This window comes from Saimiri boliviensis, chromosome 4 (assembly GCF_048565385.1).
Source record: "Saimiri boliviensis isolate mSaiBol1 chromosome 4, mSaiBol1.pri, whole genome shotgun sequence".
In the NCBI taxonomy this organism is placed as follows: Eukaryota; Metazoa; Chordata; class Mammalia; order Primates; family Cebidae; genus Saimiri; species Saimiri boliviensis.
Window position 1 is genome coordinate 121271966 of NC_133452.1, and position 23457 is coordinate 121295422.

General features: G+C 34.1%; 1 protein-coding gene across 2 annotated transcripts in view; it reads left to right on the plus strand.

Moving 5' to 3' along the window:
- The window catches only part of LOC120363248 (protein eyes shut homolog), a 177674-nt gene that overhangs the window by 132589 nt on the left and 21628 nt on the right, over nt 1-23457 (plus strand). For both annotated transcript variants that reach the window (XM_039467770.2, XM_039467769.2), the window contains one exon: nt 22335-22494. In XM_039467770.2, the coding sequence (XP_039323704.2) occupies nt 22335-22494 (160 nt within the window). The remainder of the gene's footprint in view (nt 1-22334; nt 22495-23457) is intronic.

The window sequence follows — 23457 nt, forward strand, 5'->3', positions numbered from 1 at the left end:
ATCACATTGAAAATGCTCAAGTTAAAATGTTCTGTGAAAAAATGGCTCTTTCATGTCATTATTTGGTTTTAGATATTTGTAAGTATCTACTTGTAACAAAATAATTTTTATGTATTTTCTTAGGTGCTGAAAAGCTTAGAAGTCATTCCAGGATGGTTCCCTTAGAAATTGATTTTACTTCCAAGAGTGTTATAGGCACTAGGAAATAATAAATATCAGGAGCGGAGCCTTTCCCAAGCAGCAGAAAATGTAAGGGAGGGGAACCATTTAGGTGGCAAAAGGTGATGTGGTTTTGATGTCATCCATCCCCATTCTTATTCAGCATTTAATATAAAGTTTTCTTAGCATATTTGATTTGATTTGATGAAAACATTGAAATAACTAAAGTTTGTGACCTACCTGACCCAGGGATGAATTGAAACAGACAGGGACACCAAAACAAGAATCCAGAGAGAAACAGGGAAGAATGGATTTGGAATTCACAAAGTGGCTCTGTTAGTATGAGGATTTAACATAAGACCAAGTTTAATCAGAGTTTTTGTGGCCAGTGGGGCCAGGATGATATTTGTATTTATGAAGATGTGTCTGAAATAAGCTAGAAGAAAATAAACCAACAAACTTGACAGTGGTTTACTGGTATTAATGGGATTAGACTAAAATTATAATGAGAACAAAAATATGTTTCTTTTTTAATATGCATTTAATGAAAGTTCTATGAAGAATAAAGCATTCCTCATAGTAACATTAAGATTAGGAAGCTGATATTAATAAAATAGGCTGGAAAATATGAGGAGGGAAAAAAACCCTGTAGGTCACAACCTTATTAATTCTGAGCCGTGCTCTTCATTATGAGTTAAATTTCTCTATTTTCAATTCATTTTATTTATAATTGAAGTGGCGTAAGAATGGCGAACTTTCTCATTGAAATTGTGGTGAGTAATATCTAATCAAGCACATTCACGATGTCAGTTGCATTCCCGATATTAATAATATAAATGGCCTCACTGTTAAAACAATTGTTTCTTCACAATTGAGAGTGTTAGGTTTCTAAACACCATCATGTAAGAATAAACTGTTGATGAGATTAAGAGCTCATGGCAAATAAAATAAAATAAAATAAAAATAAAAAAATAAAAATATGTTAGATATTATGTACATTGTAGTTGTAAAATACAGGTAATATGCAATTAAATACTATTTATTTTGCCTTACAGCAATGATTTAGGCATTCTTTCCCTTAGAGTTTCAGTAATTTACTGACAAATTAATTTTCATTTTAATGGATAATACATATAGTTAGAACTGCAATTTCTGGTTTGTGTCTATTCAAATACTGCATTACTTCCTAATGTTATGTCTTAAAATTATTGAGTATTGTTTGTAATACCATCAAAGAAAATGCCATTAGAGCTTTATATAAAGCTCCATTGGTTCTCTTCTTTTACAACTGTCTCAGGGATGCATCTGTAAGAGTTTAGTTTATGTTTTATCTTATTTTTTAAATCTCCTATAAGGCTTCATTAGAGAACTAACAGAAAAACCCACAAAATTTTTAAACTAATCTAGTTTAACTTCACCATCTGCTTTATTTCTGTCTTCTATTTCTATCCTCCAGTTAAATCATTTCTGTTTTTTATTACAATTATCTTCAACAAGAGTGACTTATGTAAACTCACACTGAAAGAAGTAAAGCTTGAATTAGAATTCCATATGAGTACAACTTGCATTCGGGTAGGATTAAACTTTTAAATTTTAGTTCCAACAATGAGAATCTAAAGATAATCTCTCTCTCTCTCTCTCTCTTTCACTTACTCTCTCACTCTGTCTGTTCCTTTCTCCTTGCCCTTACCTCCTCTCCTACTACACACACACACACACACACACACACACACACACACACACACACAGGAATTTTAAGGCTCACATAATTAAACTTTGCAGAGGGGAAACCAGGCAAACTTTTCACCAGAGATTCAATCTTATACTTCCCTTAGTTTACTCTAAAATAACAACAATGTCATCCTGAAAGTTCTCATAAGAACTCAGGCATGTTCCTGTTTGAGGCCTTTCTTGTGAGCATTTACACCCATATATTCACCCAAGTTTATTATTCATTTGCTTCTTCATTCTATGTAGGTATTTTCTCAAATGTTAAGTTCTCAATTCATTCTTCCATAGAAACTCGATCTAAAATGTTAAATACAGTCCTCCCTAGGTATCCGTGGAAGGTTGGTACTAGCGACCAACCCCCACTTGGATATTTTATAGATGCTCAAGTCTCTTATATAAAATGACATAGTGTTTGCATATAACCTGTCTACATCCTTTACATTATCTATAGTTTACCTGTAATACCTAACATAAAGTAAATGCTATGTTATTATACTTGATTGTGAAAGGCATAATGACAAAAAAAGGAGTCTATATGTGTTTCAGATGGAGGCCACCATCAATTGTTTTAAAAAATATTTTCAACCACCTTTGGTTGAATCTATGGATGCAGAATCCATGCAGACGGAGGGCCAACCGTACTCTCTTCCAGCCCGTATGTGTCATCTAAAATTTCTGTGCTTTTTTTTCTTAACAACTATTGCCATCTGTCTTCCTAACTTACAATATGGTTCTTCATACATTCTTTTTATTGACTAGAAGACTAGATTAGGCTGAAATGTATTCTCTATGAAGAAAGATATCTTTGTTTCTTTGTATGGTACTAGCCTTCTTCCAGGGAAGGCAGAAAAATTGCCCAAAGGTAATATATGCCTAATGTAGTTAGAAGAACCCTTTTTGGAGGGACTCCCTTAGAGGAAGAGCACGGAACTGACCAGGAGAACTCTCTCTTAGTAATGGGATAGTCAGAGATAATTTGATCAACCCTGTAAAACCAGATTACATTTTATAGCAATACATGGAATATGGGAAAAGATGCATTTGATAAAAGGTGGGAAAAATTAGTGACGCATAAAAATCACCTGCATTATGTTTTTATGTAAAGATATATCAAATTAGTCAAGCAAAGAAATATAGGCAGGCCTGAAATCCGAACTACTAAGAAAGAGAAAGAAAGAAGCAGCACTGGGTAAGTTAAGTATGTTATGACACTCAAAATATTAGTATAAAAATGTACACAAATTGGCAAAATCTAAAATTCATGCTATGCAGATCTACTAAAGCCTGAATTAAACAAAAATATCGAGACCATCTATCAGCTTACCAATCACATTTTAATCAGCCAAAGACACCTTCTGATTTTACCACAAGCCAAATGAACACATCAATATATTCATTCTTCATCAGTCTTCAGAGACACTTTCTTCAGGCTTAGGGACTGGATTCTCAGTACCATAATTTGTGCTGAGAGTCACAGACATCTTTGAAAAATCATAGTTATAGTCAGAAACAGGAAAATATGTGTAGGAACCAAGTGTGATTTTTGCCACCTAGGTAAATGTGGCGATGTCTAGAGATATATTTGGTTGTCACAAGTATAGATTGGGGCTGCTCCTAGCATGTGGTTATAGAAGCCAGGTTTGCTGCTAAGCATCCTACAATGCACAGGAGTGCTTTCTACAACAAAGCAATATTGAGTCCAAAATGCCAATATTGTTGTGGTTGAAAAATTCTGCCTTAGAGAAAGTTTAGGTTGCAGAAAGTGGGAAATAGTAAGACAAATGGAAAGATCAAATACATATAAACTTAATAAAATTTAGAGAACCCCAGACTTAAAAAGAAAGTCTGTTTCAGACTAGCATACCCATAATAACATGAGATAGATTCCAGATTGAGAAATCTTTTTCTGATTCATGTGGGCATTGCATCTGAGAGGTAGGTAGACATAATTGGTGAAGACACATTGTTTTCTTGTTATTTTTCTTGCTTTGTTGGAACAAACTAAGCACTTTTGGTTCAGAATGAGAAATATATACACTGCTTAGTCACAAACTCTGCTTTTCAGTTCTTCCCTTTGAAAGCTCACTTATATTCAATTTGCCTGATTCTTTTTTCCTCTCCTTATCTTACTAGATAGACATTTAGGTGAAAAGTTTGAAGGAGTTTTGTTAGGTAGCATGAACTTGTGTGATAATAACAGAGAGCTTGCCCTGCTTCATTTTTAAGAAAAAGGGGAGGAAGAGGCAGGATCCCAGATTTATTAAGCATAAAATAACAAAATAATAACAAAATCGAAGAGCCGCTGAACTGCTCTGATGTAACTTCAACAATACCGTAAGGTCATGATCTATCTCATTCGCATCCTCATCTTTGTGTTACATCTCCTCTCTTCTCTCTCTTTCATGGACATATTTCTTAATGGCCCTCTGAAACAACTTCATTAATTGAGTAGTTTACACTGCTCTTGTACTGACTCTTGGGAGGGAAGTTGGCTTGTGCTTAAAGTACTATCTGAAAGAGAGCAGCATCCTTAAGCTAGCTGTTCTTTTTAAAATATATTCCATGTGCTTGTGTTACTGTTTTTCTAGTTCTATGATATATTTTAATCATTTAAATCACCATCATATTTTAAATAAGCAAACAGCAATGTGTTTTTACTTGGAAGAATTTTTCCAAAGAACATAAAAAGTATATTTCAAAGGTTTCTTGTTTAAATCATTCTCAAATGGTTTTATTGTCATAAAATTGTTAGTCATTCAAAGTATTTTTGGTCAAACTTAAATAGTATTATCTGAGCCTTTTTGGCTTGCCCTTTCCTAGGCGTTAAACAATACTAAAGCTTCAGATGTCTTCAACTGAGAAAGATTAATAGAAATCAAAGTTACCACATAACTTCCATTATATGTGAAACATTTGATGTACAGGAAATTTACCAGTATCTTAACAGATCTAGGACAAAAATAAAAATTGACATGTTTTTGCTGTGTTCCCACTCAAATCTTATCTTGAATTGTAGTTCCCATTATCCTATGTATTGTGGGAGGATCCAGTAGGAGGTAATTGAATCTTGGGGGTGGTTACCCCCATACTGCTGTTCCTGTGATACTGAGCGAGTTCTCACAAGATCTGATGGTTTTTTTAAAGGGCTTTTTTCCCTTTTGTTCGGCACTTCTCCTTCCTGCTGCCATGTGAAGAAGGATATGTTTGCTTCCCCTTTCACCATGAGTGTAAGTTTCCTGAGGCTTCCCCAGACATGCTGAACTGTGAGTCAATTGAACCTCTATCCTTTATAAATTACCCAGTCTTGAGTATGCCTTTATTTTATTAGCAGCATGAGAATGGACTAATACAGAAATCCTCAGGAATTAGTACTATGCCAATGTTATCTCTACATGCAGGACATATAAGTTAACTGATTTACAATGAGAAATACTTTATAATTTTACATGTTTTCTTTTGATTGGCTATAATAATTAGTACTAGCAATATAGTAGGACATATTTAAGGGACACCTCTAATAATGAACTCATAAACTTCTCTCACACTTTTAAACTTGATTTTTATACTATTATCCATTTACAAGAGCAAGCACAAAAGGAGTTGCAAATTTGTCTTTTATCTTACTTGTTTTCAGCAGAACTTTTGTAAGTGATAAATTAAAACAACTTAAATATAAGAAGTGACAGATGAATTCATTCAAATTAGTGCAATGCTTGTGAATAGCTAAAACATTCATATTTAAAAAGACATAAAAATATTTTAAATATCTTAGAGAAACTGAGGATATCACTATGTCTTTACTAGTGTAAAACAGGAAAAATAATTGGAAAAAAACTTGTTTCAACAAGTTTTATTATTTAAAAATTTTTCCTGCTATGGTTAAAAATAAATCATTTGTGTAAGAAAAACAAAATTAAGTGGGGTTATTTATGTCAGTCTAATTCATATTATGTTTTGGATACTTAAAATAGCAGCTTTTCTACCAACATGCTTATTAATAGGTTTTAGAGCCATACTGTCCGTACATATGCTAAGGCTTACTACTTTAGAAAGAGTTTCACAACTATTTGGAAAAGAAACCGTAATATAAACTTTCTTCAACAGTTTCTGAGCATCCAGAGTATGCCGAGCTGAATAATGGTACCCAAATTTTCCCCTGTGCCCTAATCCTTATAACATAGGGATGTTATCCAACATAGCAAAAAGTACTTTGCAGATATGTTGAAGATAACTATCTTGAGATGAAGAGATTATCCTGATTATCCCGTTGGGGCCTGATATAATGAAAAAGGTCCTTATTAAAAAGTTGCATATAGAGACAGAGAAGGTGATATGATAGCAAAGCAGAGATTGGAGTGTTATTTTTTGAAGTTGAAAGAAGGAACTCACAAGTCAAATAATATAGGCTATCAATAGAAGTTGAAAAAAAAAGATAAAGAAGCAGATTTCCTCCTCAGAACACACAGAAGAAGCCGTTCTTGCTGACACCTTGACTTTAGATCAATGAGACTGATTCCAGATTTCTGACCTCCAGAAAAGTTAGAGAATAAATGTGGCTTTATGCCACTACTTTTATATTGTTTTGTTACAGTAGCAATAGAAAACAAACCCACAAAGGTTTCAAGAATATTTATTTGTAACCTCAAAGTAAACTTGCTAGCTGAAAATGATGAAAGCAGTTCTCTAACGGAACACATACATTTAAATGTAAATATGGTGATAGGTTATCTCCAAAAAATGTATATAAGATACACAAAGAAGTCAATCTAGATTTATTCTCAGCAGTCATTTTTAGTCTTAATTGAGCTTCAGAGTCATCTGAACTAACTGATAAAAGTGGATTGAGTACAGATCAGGAAAAAACAAAGACAGCAAGATGATTGGTTGGTTCCGTATCTCAGAACAAACGGATTTAACATTTGTTAGTTAAAATTCTGCATTTACTTTGACATTGGTGGCACATTTGGGAGATCCATTTGTCAACTACTTAGGGAAACAGCAAACTTTCACAAATGAGATCTTGTCTGATAACATTTTGCTGCCCATGTCTAAATCAGACAGGAGTAGCCCCTGCTTATGCTATATCCTGTATGTGTACATACTTTACTTAATTTATCATCCACATTAGGACACATTTGAGAATGAAAAAGGGTCCTAACAGTTGCTTGGCTGGAGTAACAGGCATTTAACTAGGTCTGGTTTATACAAAAGGCACTAATGAGTATTCTTCCCAATATGAACACGTAATCTTTAGAAATTGGTGTCTACATGATTCTTACACTATCTTTAACAATCGCAAAGTCATGTTTTTATGTTGTGCTCTAAAGTCAACAGAAACATTGATTTTAAAAATGAGGCAATTCACCTTACAAAGTGAGAATCATACGTAATTTGCTAGACAGCCAACATTCTGATTGCAGATGTAATCATGAGTATTACAAGATGGCCATGGACTGAGTAACTTTTCCTTTGCCTCGGTACATTTTGGTGAAATTTTTAGTCCCTTTTCTTTATGTAAAATATCTCTCTAATTCTTTTTATAATCTCTTAGTGCTATGTTACTAGTACAACTTATTGAAAAAATATCAAAAATATTACACCGTGGAACCTCTCATCTCCAGGCACACAATGTTGAACAAGACAGACTTTGATCTTATTTTATGCTTTGTAACAGTAGCTCACTGAGATATATATCTTAACATTAATTGCAAACTAAAAGAAAAGATCAAAGAGAAACCTAACATCAATTGCTCAAAGTTTAAATTTGAAAATAGTATCCACCTGTTACTGAGGAGGGACCGACCACACATACACACTCAAACAGGGAGAGATAAGGGAGACAGAGACTGAGATCCACAGATCAATATTTTCTTTTTTCTCAGTTCTTCATAATACCTTCCTGTCTAAATCTGGGGTCAGGTAGAAAATTTTTGAGGAGTAATAGCTGCAGGCAGTTGAAGGGCCAAAACAGGAATCTTCCTAGGTCCTGGAGAAATATGAGTGAGTTTTTTTTGTTGGTTGTTACTATCGTATTTTGGTTACTCTTACTATTAGAAAATATAGGTTAGTCCTTAATTATTCTTATTTCTGTTATGAAAACAGAGAAAGGAATTTATTCATTCTTTATCAGTTACCAAGTTTCCCTAAACTGATAGTTTCTTGAAGTCCTGACTGCTAGTTTTTCCAGGTGCTCTTTAGGGTTAGGATGACTTTTCCAGCAATCTGTCTTAACTCACGAAAAAAGTCCTTTGACAACATGCAGATAACCAGAACTCTTTAAAATTAGGTGCAAAGTTTAATCATGCAATAGCACCAAGAATTCTTGATACACCCTGTCACTCAGATTTTCATCCCCCCAAAAAGGTTACTTTTTGCATTTGAATAGTGAATATAGAAATCAGAAGAAACATACCTCATTTTTAAAATTTTAACTGCCTTTCCTCTAACTCCATAATGTTCTAATTGGCCAAGTACTTGTTTTTCATATATGTATCCTGTCTCTTTAAGTTATTGAGAGCTCCCTGGTTTCATCCAGGGTGAAGGAACTGAACTTTAAAATTACCCAAATTGTTCCAGAAGAGAACATTATGCCTGAAATATCTCATTAAAGTGCCCGGTATAAATGGTAGATAGAAGAAGTATCTGAAATAACTATAAAATTACCTAGAATCACTTCCAAATCTGTATGTATATGTAATGTATATGCATGTGTATATACATTTATACAAACACACACACCTATATATATATACACACACACACATGTACATAAATCTATGCAAATTTTACTTTACTCCCAAATAGTAAAATATGTCTAGGTTTGTTTAAATGACATACTCAACTTGCAACATCTTGGATTAATGATGCCCTAGAATTTATTGCCTTTAGGAATGGTGAGATTTTTATTGTTTGTTTGTTTGTTTGTTTGTTTTCATTTTAAAATTTTATCTAAGAGAACTGGAACAATTTTGTTCTTTTACTTTCTTTGTGCCTTATATGATAAATAACAATGTCTTCCCTAGAGCATACTCACAATAAATACATATTGAATAAAGAAGTGATCTTCAATAGTAATGATTATCATGTGTTAAAATGGGAAAATCAAATACTTGCTGATAAATTAGGCAGCCACATTTTTGTCCTTGTGGTCATACTTTTGAAAATCAAAGAAGTTTTTTAAAGGAAATAAATGAAAGTAGGGGAAGAACAGGTTGTCTTGCCATTAGCTATGGTGCACTTATGGGACACCACAGATTTTGAATAATAATTTAGTTACTCATACATGTTTTTCAATAGTGCACATTTCTTCACAATTATGAAAAATTCCATTATTTGCTCAATTTCTTGAGCTATTTTCATGTAATTAGAAAAGAAGAGGTTTTATTTGTTTTCCTTTGTGTTATTTGTTTTATTTTTGGAGGAAAACAGCTAATGAGCTGTTGTAGTCTAAGAAAAGCCTTTCAGAATGGGCATGGTGGTACACATCTGAAATCCCAGCAGTTTGAGGGGCTGAGGTAGGTGGATCACTTGACCTCAGGAGCTCAAGACCAACCTGAGAAATATAGCAAAATACCATTTCTACAAACTGTATAAATAGCCAGGCATGGTAGTATGTGCCCTTAGTGCCAGCTACTCTGGAAACTGAGGTGGGCAGATTCCTTGAGTCCAGGAGGCAGAAGTTGCAGTAAGTCAATATAGCACCGCTGCATTCCAGCCTAGGTGATAGAAACAGACCTGGTCTAAAAAAAAAAAAAAAAGAAAGAAAGAAAGAAAAGAAAGAAAGAAAAAAATTCCTGTCAGTCACCTCACAAGTCATTAAATTAAATTGATTATCTACATATCCATATATGAGTACTTCTAAAGTAAATTTAGAAATAAGTTAACTATGGTATCTTGGGCAAAGGACAGATACTCAATAATTTATGATCAACTACCATTCATTGAACTCCAGTCACAATTCTATATGTAGAAATATAGATGGAAATATGGAAAAGAATGCCTTTCCTATTTTATGTACATCCCAATACATGCCTTCATCCAGAATAAAACCACCTCATAACTTTTGTGATTATGTCAACTACTTCTTCCTTTTTGTTCCCACTGTTTGAAATACTATCTACATAGTGCTGATTATTCTAGATCAGATTTCTTGGAATGATTGTAAATATATATTAGACTGTGAGATCAGTGAGAGCAAACATTCTTTCATTACACTTTATATCTCTTTTTAGCATGAAAGCTGAAGAACAGTTATATTTTAAAATGTGTTTGTTGAATTTTCATGTCCCTAGAATATACTCTGGTCATGGAGTTGTCAACAACTATTATGATTTATGGAAAATGTTAAAATAATAATAGGAGACCAGAAAATGATCTCATATAATTTCCCCAAATGCTTGAGAATTTTCAGTTAAAATCAGATTTCCCGTGGTCTCTAGAGAGCCAAAATAGGCCAGCTTTGTGTTTGGTTTTATATTATTTTATATTTTGTGGTACAGATCCTAAATTTATGTACTACCCAGAAGAGGAAGAAGAAAATAATGCTAATGTTACTAATTTAAATGATGTATTTAATATTGATTTTACTTTCTTAATTTTCCATAGATGGGTTTGACTATGAGTGAAAATTGTACCTTAATTTATGTAAATTCATCATTGCTTTTTGAAAGATCACTATATTTCTTTAAACTAGGCAGAATAACATGTGTTATAAATAAGCTGTTAATAATTTATTAGTACTAACTTCAGAAGGATATGTGAATAGGTAATATGAATGCAAAAAGGTGGTGTCATAAAAACAATGAAATATCAGAATATAAGATTATATACTTCAAATGTTTAATGATAACAGTTCTTGTGTGTCAATCAATTAAAACTTGCATTGAAAATATTTTTTTACTGGAGAATAGAGAATAAGTTTAAAAATAAAGTAATAATTTATGAGATTTGAAACCTGAGTATGAAGTTTTTAAGTCTTAGGCCTCTGAGAATTGATGTGTGTGAGCCGAAAAACAATCTATATTTTTCACTTTTTATCTGAAATAATAGAAATTCATATACAAATATTCTATCCAGGCTATGAAAAATGATGAAATGAATAGAATGAGGTCATGCTTTTTAACCCACTGGAGCAATGGTGAATTCACATATATGGTAAAATGGCCAGACATCCAAATAAAAAGAAAAAAGGAAGAGAGAGAGATGAGGTTTTCCTACCATTAATACCTGATTATATAAAGGATTTTTTTCTTTTTCTTTCTGTATAGTTTCTGAAAACTAGCAAATGCTTTAAATAAATATAAATAGAATCACCAGGGAGTATAGATGCTGTATTACTAGGTATATGCCATAATTTCATGATACAGTTTCTTTAAGAAAGAGAAGTTTGCAATGCTTAATACATCATGAAAAGCAGGATTACTAATAGAAATCACTATCTCACCTAAGAAAGGTTGTTGCTGAAATAAGAAATCAGCATATAGAGCTGTTTTAAAATCCTCTTCATACTAGCAATCAAAATCAGTTTTTCTTTATAAAATAGAAAAGCCTTAAGGAAGGCAACATTGAATATATTTGGCACATGAAATGATAAATCAGTTAAGGTTAGAAAATTGTTATGAATATGTATTTTGTGTCAATCAAATAAAAATCACAAAACTCTGATACTGCAAAATTTGCTTATTTCTGATGTGACATGAAATACAAAAAATAGATTCCTTTTCTTTTTATAGACAATTGTCTTGATTCTCTTGTCTCATTTTACTGTCATTGTGAAACTATTTCATCTTTGTCTTAATTTTACTGTTTGCCTACCAAAATTACTCCTCTCGCAAGCTTATTGAGGTTCAATGTCAGTTCAAGATTGGTTATCTAATATATACCAGTTAATTAGTTCACTGTCAACAGTAAGATAGATGTTCACTTCCAAAGGCATATTTGTATATTCTCAACCCCTGGCACCCTACTCACTACCGGAAGAGATAGAGCAAATGCTGAATTGGGGCCGGGCGCGGTGGCTCAAGCCTGTAATCCCAGCACTTTGGGAGGCCGAGGAGGGTGGATCACGAGGTCGAGAGATCGAGACCATCCTGGTCAACATGGTGAAACCCCGTCTCTACTAAAAATACAAAAAACTAGCTGGGCGTGGTGGTGCGTGCCTGTAATCCCAGCTACTTAGGAGGCTGAGGCAGGAGAATTGCCTGAGCCCGGGAGGCGGAGGTTGCGGTGAGCCGAGATCGAGATCGCGCCATTGCACTCCAGCCTGGGCAACAAGAGCGAAACTCCGTCTCAAAAAATAAATAAATAAATAAAAAATAAAGATAATAAATAAATAAATAAATAAAATAAAACAAAATAAAATGCTGAATTGATTCTTCTTTTCAGTTTTTATGTATCGAGTGGGCTGTCAAGTACAGGGTAGATTAACACGTTGCTATTTTTCATGTATTTTTTATTAGCAACTTATAAACACCGATTTTTACTGGAATTAATGTAATTTTTATTTTCTTATAAAATATGTTATACATTTTATAGTCTAAGGGCTAAATTAATACATTTGATAATGAGTTTAGCCTCGCCTTTAGGTGGAGGAAACTTCTGATAAGCATGTTAGCTTGGATTATGCTATGGTAACTAAATCCCCCTTTCTCACAACACATACACACACACACACACACACACACACACACACACACACACACAACTTTAAAAATGTATAGCAACAGAGGATCGTTACTTTTCTTTTATTAACCGAATTTTTGAAATTCATACTCTGAAAAAAAGTAAGTTAATTTACTTAAAAATGATCTTACTTGTATAACATAGTAGTTTTTGTAGACTCCTGATCAATATAGTAAATATTTATCCGCAACATTACTAAAGTATTGTCATTTGTTTACTATTCTCCATCATGCAACTACTGTTCCTTAGGAATATCAACTAGAAATCTAGTTCATCCAATAAACCAAAATGATTTCACCGGTATAAAATTAATCAACAAAAGCAACTGTGGTGTATTTTCAGGTTTTCTCCTTTTCCTTGGCTTCTAGAAAGCTCAGAGAAATTTAAAGATAAGTATTTAGGTTTTTTAAAAATAAAATATATATATATATATATATAATTGCACTTTAAGTTCTAGGGTACATGTGCAGAACATGGAGGATTGTTGCATAGGTACATAGATGGCAGTGTGGTTTGATACCTCCATCCCCCCATCACCTATATCTGGCATTGCTCCGCATGTTATCCCTCCCCAACCTCCTATTCCCTACTGTCCCTTCCCTATTCCCCCCCAACAGACCCCAGCATTTGATGATCATCTCCCTGTGTCCATGTGTTCTCTTTGTTCAACACCCACCTATGAGTGAGAACATACAGTGTCTGATTTTCTGTTCCTGTGTCAATTTGCTGAGAATGATGGTTTCCAGATACACCCAAGTCCCTGCAAAGAACACGAACTCATCATTTTTTATGGCTGCATAGTATTCCATGGTATATATGTGCTAAATTTTCCTTGTCTAGTATATCATCAATGGGCATTTGGGTTGGTTCCAGGTCTTTGCCATTGTAAATAGTGCTGCAATGAACATATGTGTGCATGTGTCTTTATAATAGAATGATTAATAATCCTTTGGGTATATACCCAGTAATGGGATTGCTGGGTCAAATGGAATTTCTGTTTCTAGGTCCTTAAGAAATCATCACACTATCTTCCACAATGGTTGAACTAATTTACGTTCCCACCAACAGTGTAAAAGTGTTCCTATTTCTCCACATCCTCTCCAGCATGTGTTGTCTCCAGATTTTTTTAATGATTGCCATTCTAACTGGCATGAGATGGTATCTCAATGTGGTTTTGATTTGCATTTCTCTAGGGACCAGTGATAAGGAGAATTTTTCATATGTTTGTTGGCCTCATACATGTCTTCTTTTGAAAAGTGTCTGTTCATATCCTTTGCCCACTTTTGAATGTGGTTGTTTGTTTTTTCCTTGTAAATCTATTTTAGTTCTTTGTAGATTTTGGATATTAGCCCTTTGTCAGATGGGTAGATTGCAAAAATATTTTCCCATTCTGTTCATTGCACTTCACTCTAGTGATTGTTTCTTTGCAGAAGCTCTGGAGTTTAATTAGATTCCATCTTTCTATTTTGGCTTTTGTTGCCAATGCTTTTGGTGTTTTTAGTCATGAAGTTCTTGCCTATGCCTATGTCCTGAATGGTTTTGTCTAGGTTTTCTTCTGGGTTTTTTTTTTTTTTTTTTTTTTTTTGGTGTTAGGTCTTATGTTTAAGTCTTTAATCCATCTAGAGTTAACTTTAGTGTAAGGTGTCAGGAAGGGGTTCAGTTTCTGCTTTCTGCATGTGGCTATCCAGTTTTCCCAACACCATTTATTAAACAGGAAATCCTTTCCCCATTGCTTGTTATTTTCAGGTTTGTCAAAGACCAGATGGTTGTAGATGTGTGGCATTGCCTCCCAGACCTCTGTTCTGTTCCATTGGTCTATAACTCTGTTTTGGTACCAGTACCATGCTGTTTTGATTACTGTAGTCTTGTAGTATACTTTGAAGTCAGGTAGCATGATGCCTCCAGCTTTGTTCTTTTTGCTTAGGAATGTCTTGGCTATGTGGTCTCTCTTTCAGTTCCATCTGAAGTTTAAAGTGGTCTTTTCCAATTCTGTGAAGAGGGTCGTAAGTAGCTTGATGGGAATAGCATTGAATCTATAAATTACTTTGGGCAGTATGGCCATTTTCACAATATTGATTCTTCCTAACCATGAGCATGAAGTTTTTTCCATCTGTTTGTGTCCTCTCTTATTTCCTTGAGCAGTGGTTTGTAGTTCTCCTTCAAGTGGTCCTTTACATCCTTTGTTAGTCATATTCCTAGGTATATCATTCTGTTTGTGGCAATTATGAATGGCAGTTCAATTCCTGATTTGGCATGCTGTAAGTCTGTTATTGTTATATAGGAATGCTTGTGATTTCTGCACATTGATTTTGTATACTGAGACTTTGATGAAGTTGCTTATCAGTTTCAGGAGATTTTGGGCTGAGATGATGGGGTCTTCTAAATATACAATTGTGTTGTCTGCAAATAGAGACAATTTGACTTTCTCCTTTCCTAACTGAATACTCTTTATTTCTTTTTCTTGCCTGATTGTTCTGGCTAGAAATTCCAATACTAAGTTGAATAGGAATGGTGAGAGAAGGCATCCTTGTCAACTGGCAGATTTCAAAGGGAATGCTTCTAGTTTTTGCCCATTCAGTATGGTATTGGCTGTGGGTTTGTCATAAATAGCTTTTATTATTTTGAGATATGTTCCATCGCTACCTAGTTTATTGAGAGTTTTTAGCAAAAAGGGCTGTTGAATTTTGTTGGTCTTCTCTGTATCTATTGAGATAATCATGTGGTTTTTATCTTTGGTTCTGTTTATGTGGTGGATTATGTTTCTAGACTTGCATATGTTGAACCAGCCTTGCATCCCTGGGATGAAGCCTACTTGATTGTGATGGATAAACTTTTTGATGTGCTATTGCAATTGGTTTGCCGGTATTTTATTTAAGATTTTTGCATCTATGTTCATTATGGTTTTTGGACTGAAGTTTTATTTTTTTGTTGAGTCTCTGCCAGGTTTTAGTATCAGGAAGATGTTGATCTCATAAAATGATTTGGGAAAGATTCCATCTTTTTGTATTGTTTGGAATAGTTTCAGAAGGAGTGGTACCAGCTCCTCTTGTTATATCTCGTAGAATTTAGCTGCGAACCCATCTGAACCTGGGCTTTTTTTGGTTGGTAGGCTATTAATTGCTGCCTCAACTTTAGCCCTTGTTATTGGTCTATTCAGGGTTTTGACTTGTTCCTTGTTTAGGCTTGGGAAGGTGTAAGTGTCCAGGAATTTATTCATTTCGTCCAGGTTTACTGGTTTGTGTGCATAGAGTTTTTTTGTAGTAATCTTTAATGGTAGTTTGCATTTCTGTGGAATCGGTGGTGATATCCCCTTTGTCATTTTTGATTGCATCTATTTGATTCTTCTGCTTCTGCTTCTGCTTCCTCCTCCTCTTCCTCCTCCTTCTCCTCCTCCTCCTCCTTCTTTTTCTTCTTCTTTCTTCTTCTTCTTCTTCTTCTTCTTCTTCTTCTTCTTCTTCTTTTCTTCTTCTTCTTCTTCTTCTTCTTCTTTTCTCTCTCTCTCTCTCTCTCTCTCTCTCTCTCTCTCTCTCTCTCCCTCTCTCTCTTAATTTATCTGGCTCACAGTCTATTTTTTTAATCTTTTCAAAAAACCACCTCCTGGATTTACTGATTTTTTTGAAGTTTTTTTTGGTGTCTCTTTTGCTTCATTTCTGCTCTGATCTTAGTTATTTCTTGTCTTCTGCTAGCTTTTGAGTTTTTTTGGATCTTGCTCCTCTAGCTTATTCACTCAATAGATGACATCACTGAAGTTTAAGAAGCTGCACATGTGTATTATACACAATGGCAAGGAACAAATTAAGAAGGCAAAGGCCAGGAATGCATTTCACATAGCAAGCCAAAAAACATTTTAAGACTAAAAACAAAGCAATACCAGTTACCATTAATCTTAAGATAAACATTATGAATGATTAATAAGTTAACAAAGTGAATAAATCTTTTGAAAATATAGAAAAGGAACTTGTACACTGCTCAAAAGGCCTTTCTCTTGAACCTCTGCAGAAATAATGAGCCCTTCAGCTACATGATGAAACTGAACCAACCATAGCACCCCTGTGAACAGGGATTTACATTATTTTTGTTATTTTCCTAGCATCTGTCATTGCTCCTTACTGGCCCATCTTTCTCAACGTTATTATAGAATATTTAATGTCTCATTCTTAAATGGTCCTTTACTTTTGAGTGACAGAAGCAGGGATTGTATAGCTTTGATCCAACTTCCTCTGGTATTCCTATTTTAAAAAAACAGACAAACCCAAAAGAGTTATAAATCATTCTATTATAAAGACACATGCACACGTATGTTCATTGCAGCACTGTTTACAATAGCAAAGACCTGGAACCAACCCAAATGCCCATCAAAGATTGACTGGACAAGGAAAATGTGGCACATATATACACATATATACACCATGGAATACTATGCAGCCATTCTGTTATAAAGACAGATGCACACGTATGTTTTTTATGGCACCCTTCACGATACCAAAGACTTGAAACAAACCCAAATGCCCATCAGTGATAGACTGGATAAAGAAAATGTGGCACATATATACCACGGAATTATGCAACCATAAAAAATGATGAGTTCATGTTCTTTGCAAGGACATGGATGAAGCTGGAAACTGTCTTTCTCAGCAAACTGACACAAGAACAGAAAACCAAACACCACGTTCTCACTGACAAGTGAGTGTTGAATAATGAGAACACATGGACACAAAGAAGGTAATATCAAACCCTGGGGCCTGTCAGGGGGTGGGGGCTCGGGGAAGGATAGCATTAGGAGAAAGATCTAATGTAGATGATGGGGTGATGGATGCAGGAAACCATCATGACATGTGTATACCTATGTAACAAACCTGCACTTTCTGCACAGGTACCCCATAACTTAAAGTATAATAATAAAACAACACCAACAACAAATGCAGACAAAACAAAGCACCTTAGACAAGATTTAATTCAAACTTAGTTTTTGTTGTGGCTGTTTTGTTATTTTTTTGCCACAAGGTATTTTTTTTTATTTTTTGTTATTGCTGAATAGTATTCCACTGTATGTATGTATAGTTATGTGTGTGTATAAACCATTTTCTTTATTTAGTCATCAATTGGTGGACACTTAGGTTGATTCCACATTTTTTTATATTATAAATAATGCAACAATAAACATAATGACACTGGTATCTTTTCATACAATGCTTTCTTTTCCTTTGGGTAGATAACCAGTAGTACAACTGCTGGATTAAATCTTAGTTCTGTTTTTAGTTCTTTTAGAAATTCCATACTGTTTTTCATAGCAGTTGTACTAATTTACATTTCATCCACAGTACATAAGCATTCTATTTCTCTGCATCTTCACCAACAACTGTTGTTTTTTGACTTTTTAATGATAGCCATTCTGATTGGTATAAGCTGGTGTCTCATTGTGGTTTTAATTTGCAATTCTCTGACTATTGGTGATGTTAAACATTTTTTCTTATGTTTGTTGGCTCTTTGCGTATCTTCTTTTGAAAAATCTCTATCGTGTCATTTGTCCACTATTTAATTGGATTATTTTGTTGTATTATGTAGTGTTGAATTGCTTGAGTTTCTTGTAAATTCTGGATGTTAGTGTCATGTTGGATGCATAATTTGCAATTATTTTCTCCCAATCTGAAGGTTGTCTGTTCACTTTATTGACTATTTCTTTTGCTGTGCAGAAGCATTTTAGGTTAATTAAGTCCTATTTGTTTTTGTTTGTTTGTTTGTTTTAGTTGCTTGTATGTTGAGATCTCAGTTATGAGTTCTTTTCCTAGGCCAATGTCTAGAAGAGGATTAAAAAAAATTTTTTTTTTAATTTTAATTTCAGTAGTTTTGAGGATACAGTTGATTTTTAGTTGCATGGATAAATTCTTTAGTGGTAATTTCTTAGATTTTGGTGCACCAGTGACCCGAGCAGTTCACATTGTACTCAATATGCAGTCTATGGGAGCTCAGGGGGAAGGGTGAGAGGGGATGAGACATTAAAAACTGTCTACTGTTTTGTTAAGTTTTAAGTCAAGAAATGATTACAGGATCCTATCAATATGAATAATGTACTATTCTGCTAAGTCTATTTTGTACAGTCATAGATTCAGAATTTATTAGGCCTTCATATTTTCTATCACAATGAGGACCCAAATCCAAGAAAGACAATGTTCACTGACAGTGAATATTGATTAATGCCATTTGTAGAGTCCAACATTTAATGTCTCGGTATAAAAGTCATGGGTTAAAGCTTTTGATTATCTCACAACCTAGATATATATCATAAAATTGTATTTTTTGTTTCATATAATTGAATGACAATTATTTTTTAAATTATTTCTTTTTTTTTTTCTTTTTTTTACCCAGGCTGGAGTGCAGTGGCTCAATCTCAGGTCACCATAACCTCTGCCTTCTGAGTCCAAGCAGTTCTCATGCTTCAGTATCTAGAGTAGCTGGGATCACATGCGTGTGCAACTGTATATGGCTAATTTTTTCTATTTTTAGTTGAGACAGGGTTTCTCCATGGTGGCCAGGCTGGTCTTGAACTCCCTACCTCAGGTGATTTGCCTGCCTCAGCCTCCCAAAGTGCTAGGATTACAGACTTGAGGCACTGCGCCCAGCATAAGTTTTTTGTTTAATTATTTCTCACCTTTAGTGTTGACTTATACTTTAGGATATATGATCTGTTGTGCAATTAGGAAATTGCGATTCCAAATCCAGGTGGACCACCATGACATGAAACAGAATAATGCTTACTTAGTGTAGTAATTTCATTAAAGAAAGTGTCAGATTCCTTGTACTGCATGTCTCAGCTGTTCTTCTATCTGGCAGATTCAAGGAGGATTTGTTAATCAAAAATGTGGACAAGTAGAAATAATTGAGGTGTATGTATGCTTTAAACAGTATACATAGCCCAAGTTTGTCTGTGGGGCTTAAATTTCATGCTGTTTTATGTCTTCCTAATACCTAAGTAGGGTAGCATGTATTAAAATTTAGTGATGATCTCAATGTGACCTAAAATGGTTTACATTTAGTTAGTTCAATTGTAGTTATAACTATATATGATTTTTGTATTTGAAGATGATGGAGATTACCATAGACAAATCATATTATTAGAAAATATGCCCTGATTGTCTTAAACCATTTTTAAATGATAGCAAAATTCTAATTTGAACACTACCATGACATTTAATTGTGATAATTCTACTATTATAAGTGTTTTAAATGGTGTATCTTAATTTATACCATAGGTATTATTTTTCTTCACCCTTGTTTATTTATTTATTTAATCATGTTTTTAATCAGCATACACTCCAGGACATTTATTCTATACTTTGGGTTATACTCTAACACTATTTTATTTTAATTTATTTATTATACTTTAAGTTTTGGGGTACATGTGCAGATCATGCAGGTTTGTTACATAGCTATACACACACCCTGGTGGTGGTTTGCTGTATCCATTGCCCCATTATCTACATTAGGTATTTCTCTTAATACTACCCCTCCCCATATCCCTCACCCACTGCTATTCCTCCCCTTACCCCCCAACCCTCAGGCCCCTGTGTGTGATGTTCCCCTCCCTGTGTCCATGTGTTCTCATTGTTCAACACCTGCCTATGAGTGAGAACATATGGTATTTAGTTTTCTGTTCTTGTGTTAGTTTGCTGAGAATGATGGTTTCCAGGTTCATTAATGTCCCTGCAAAGGACCTAAACTTATCCTTTTTTATGACCGCATAGTATTCCATAGTGTATGTGACACATTTTCTTTATCCAGTCTATCATTGATGGGCATTTGGATTGGTTCCAAGACTTTGCTATTGTGAATAGTGCACAATAATCATACATGTGTATGTGTTTTTATAATAGAATGATTTATAATCCTTTGGGTATATACCAAGTAATGGGATTGCTGGGTCAAATGGTATTTCTATTTCTAGATCCTTGAGGAATCACCACACTGTCTTCCACAATGGTTGAATTAACTTATACTCCCACCAAGAGTGTGAAAGCATTCCTATTTATCCATATCCTCTTCCGCATCTGTTGTCACCAGATTTTTTAATGATCACCATTCTAACTGGCATGAAATGATATCTCAATATGGTTTTGATTTGCATTTCTCTAATGACCACTGATGATGAGCATTTTTTCATGTTTGTTGGCTGCATAAATGTCTTCTTTTGAAGTGTCTGTTCCTATCATTTGCCCACTTTTTGATGGGGTTGTTTTTTTTTTTTTTTTTTTTTTTTGTAAATTTGTTGAGTTTTTTAGTAGATTCTCGATATTAGCCCTTTATCAGATGGGTAGATTGAAAAAATGTTTTCTCATTCTGTTGGTTGCAGGTTCACCCTATTGATAGTTTCTTTTGCTGTGCAGAAGCTCTTAAGTTTACTTAAATCCCATTTGTCTACTTTGGCTTTTTTTTTTTTTTTTTTTTTTTTTTTGCCATTGAAGTTCTGGCTAGGGCCATCAGGCAAGAGAAAGAAATAAAGGGTATTTGAGTAGGAAGAAAGGATGTCAAATTGTCCCCATTTGCAGATGACATTATTGTGTATTTAGAAAACCCCATCATCTCAGCCCAAAATCTCCTCAAGCTGGTAAGCAACTTCGGCAAAGTCTCAGGATACTTATGCAAAATAAATATGCAAAATCACAAGCATTCCTGTACACCAATAATAGACAGAGAGCCAAATCATGTGTAAACTCCCATTCACAGTTGCTACAAAGAGAATAAAATACCTAGGAATACAGCTAATAAGGGATGTAAAGGACCTCTTCAAGGAGAACTACAACCCACTGCTCAAGGAAATAAGAGAGGACACAAACAGATGGAAAAACATTCAATGCTCATGATTAGGAACAATAAATATTGTGAAAATGGCCATACAGCCCAAAGTAATTTATAGATTCAATGCTATCCCCATCAAGCCACCAATGACTTTCTTCACAGAATTGAAAAAAAGAAAACACCTTAAACTTCATATGGAACCAAAAAAAGAGCCCCACATAGCCAAAAAAACAAATCTAAGCAAAAAAAAAAAAAAAAGAAAAAAAACCCCACAAAGCTTGAGGTATCACACTACCTCACTTCAAACTGTATTACAAGGTTACAGTAATCAAAACAGTAGCCTTGGTACTGGTACCAAAATAGAGATATAGGCCAATAAAACAGAACAGAGGCTCAGCAAGAGTGCCACACAACTACAGCCATCTGATCTTTGACAAACCTGACAAATACAAGTAATGGGAAAAGGATTCCCTATTTAATAAATTGTGTTGGGAAAACTGGCTAGCCATATGTAGGAAGCTGAAACTGGATCCCTTCCTTAAACCTTCAAAAATTAACTCTAGATGGATTAAAGATTTAAACATAAGGCCTAACACCATAAAAACTCTAGAAGAAAACCTAGGCAATACCATTCAGGACATAGGCACCGGCAAAGACTTCATGACCATAAGTATTTTTAATTTGTGAGGGGCAAGATGCATTATAGCCCATCAAACAGAAGATAAAGGACTGTTGTATATTGAGAGCAAGTCAAAGCCAACCATTATCATATAGGCATTTGAACATGGATATAACAAAAGATGGTACAGTTAAAAAAGATAAATAGAAGAAATAAAGAGAAGTATAAACGTGTGTCCCATAAAGTTTTCTATAATCACTGATTTTTAAAATTAGCTCTTTGTTATATATATATATATATTGAAAAATATTTCAAAACGTTATTTATCATTTTCCTTGTCTCCTTTTTGCAGTATATATGCATTGTAGGGTGCAGAATTAATCCATGTTGGTTTGTGAAGAACGTTTACTCGATTCATCAACACCCCTGCTACTATGGAGTCACCTGCCATGGTATTTGCCAAGATAAAGGTCCTGCACAATTTGAATGTGTGTGGCAATTGGGATTTACAGGTAACATATTTATGTGATTTTTAAAAAATTTGCTTGAATCATTTCAAAATTTACTAGGCAAGTATTCATTTTCTAAATATATATTTTATATCTTAAAACACAACATAGAGTAAAAGTAAAATTAATACTCTTATTTTCCAATGTGTTCCTTTAACTGACCTGTTCAACACCAACTACCATAGGAAATACACTTGGTACAAGATACACAATAGTGACGGAAACTAGGCCTATTTTCTTCTTTCATAAATCCATTTGTTGGAAGGGAGTGGCTAGTGGACACATACAGTGATAAATACATAATTTTATTTAAAATAAGCATGCTATGAAAAAAGGTCGTATTCTATGAATGTTTATAAGCAATGAACTTATTTAGAAAAAAAAAAAAAAGAAAAAAACCTGGGCAATGGATAGATTAAATTGGGTTGTCAGAAAAGGTTTCCATGAGAAAAAGACCTCTTAACAGAGATATAGAGAATAATGTCATGGCAGAGAAGCTGGAGAAGAGAGGATTTTGTGTTTAGGGAATTGTGTTTGTAAAAACATTATATTAGAAGCTATGGCTTCTTTGAAGGCCTGTCTGGGGCTCTGAGAAAAAATTAATAACAATTCCATGGAGGGGGTAAAGCCAGAGCTAAAATGCTGGGTTAAATATTTTGATTTTTATTCTAAAAGGAACAGAAAATTACTATAAGGGTTTGACACATTCAGTAAGTTTATAGCAAGTAAAGAAATAAATGGAAGAGAAGAAAAAAGCTAGGGAGCTTGTTGGAGTAATAATCTGAGTCATAATGCTGGAAGCTTTAAATAAATGGAAGTTCTGTTTATGGGTTGGAAATAGCAAGTGATGTAGGTGTCAACAGAACTCCGAGTTTTCTGGCTTACACACTTGAAATGAAATTTCAACAGTTACGGTCCTATATATGTTTTTATTTGTTTTGTAGAATTTCAATTTCTACTTCAGTC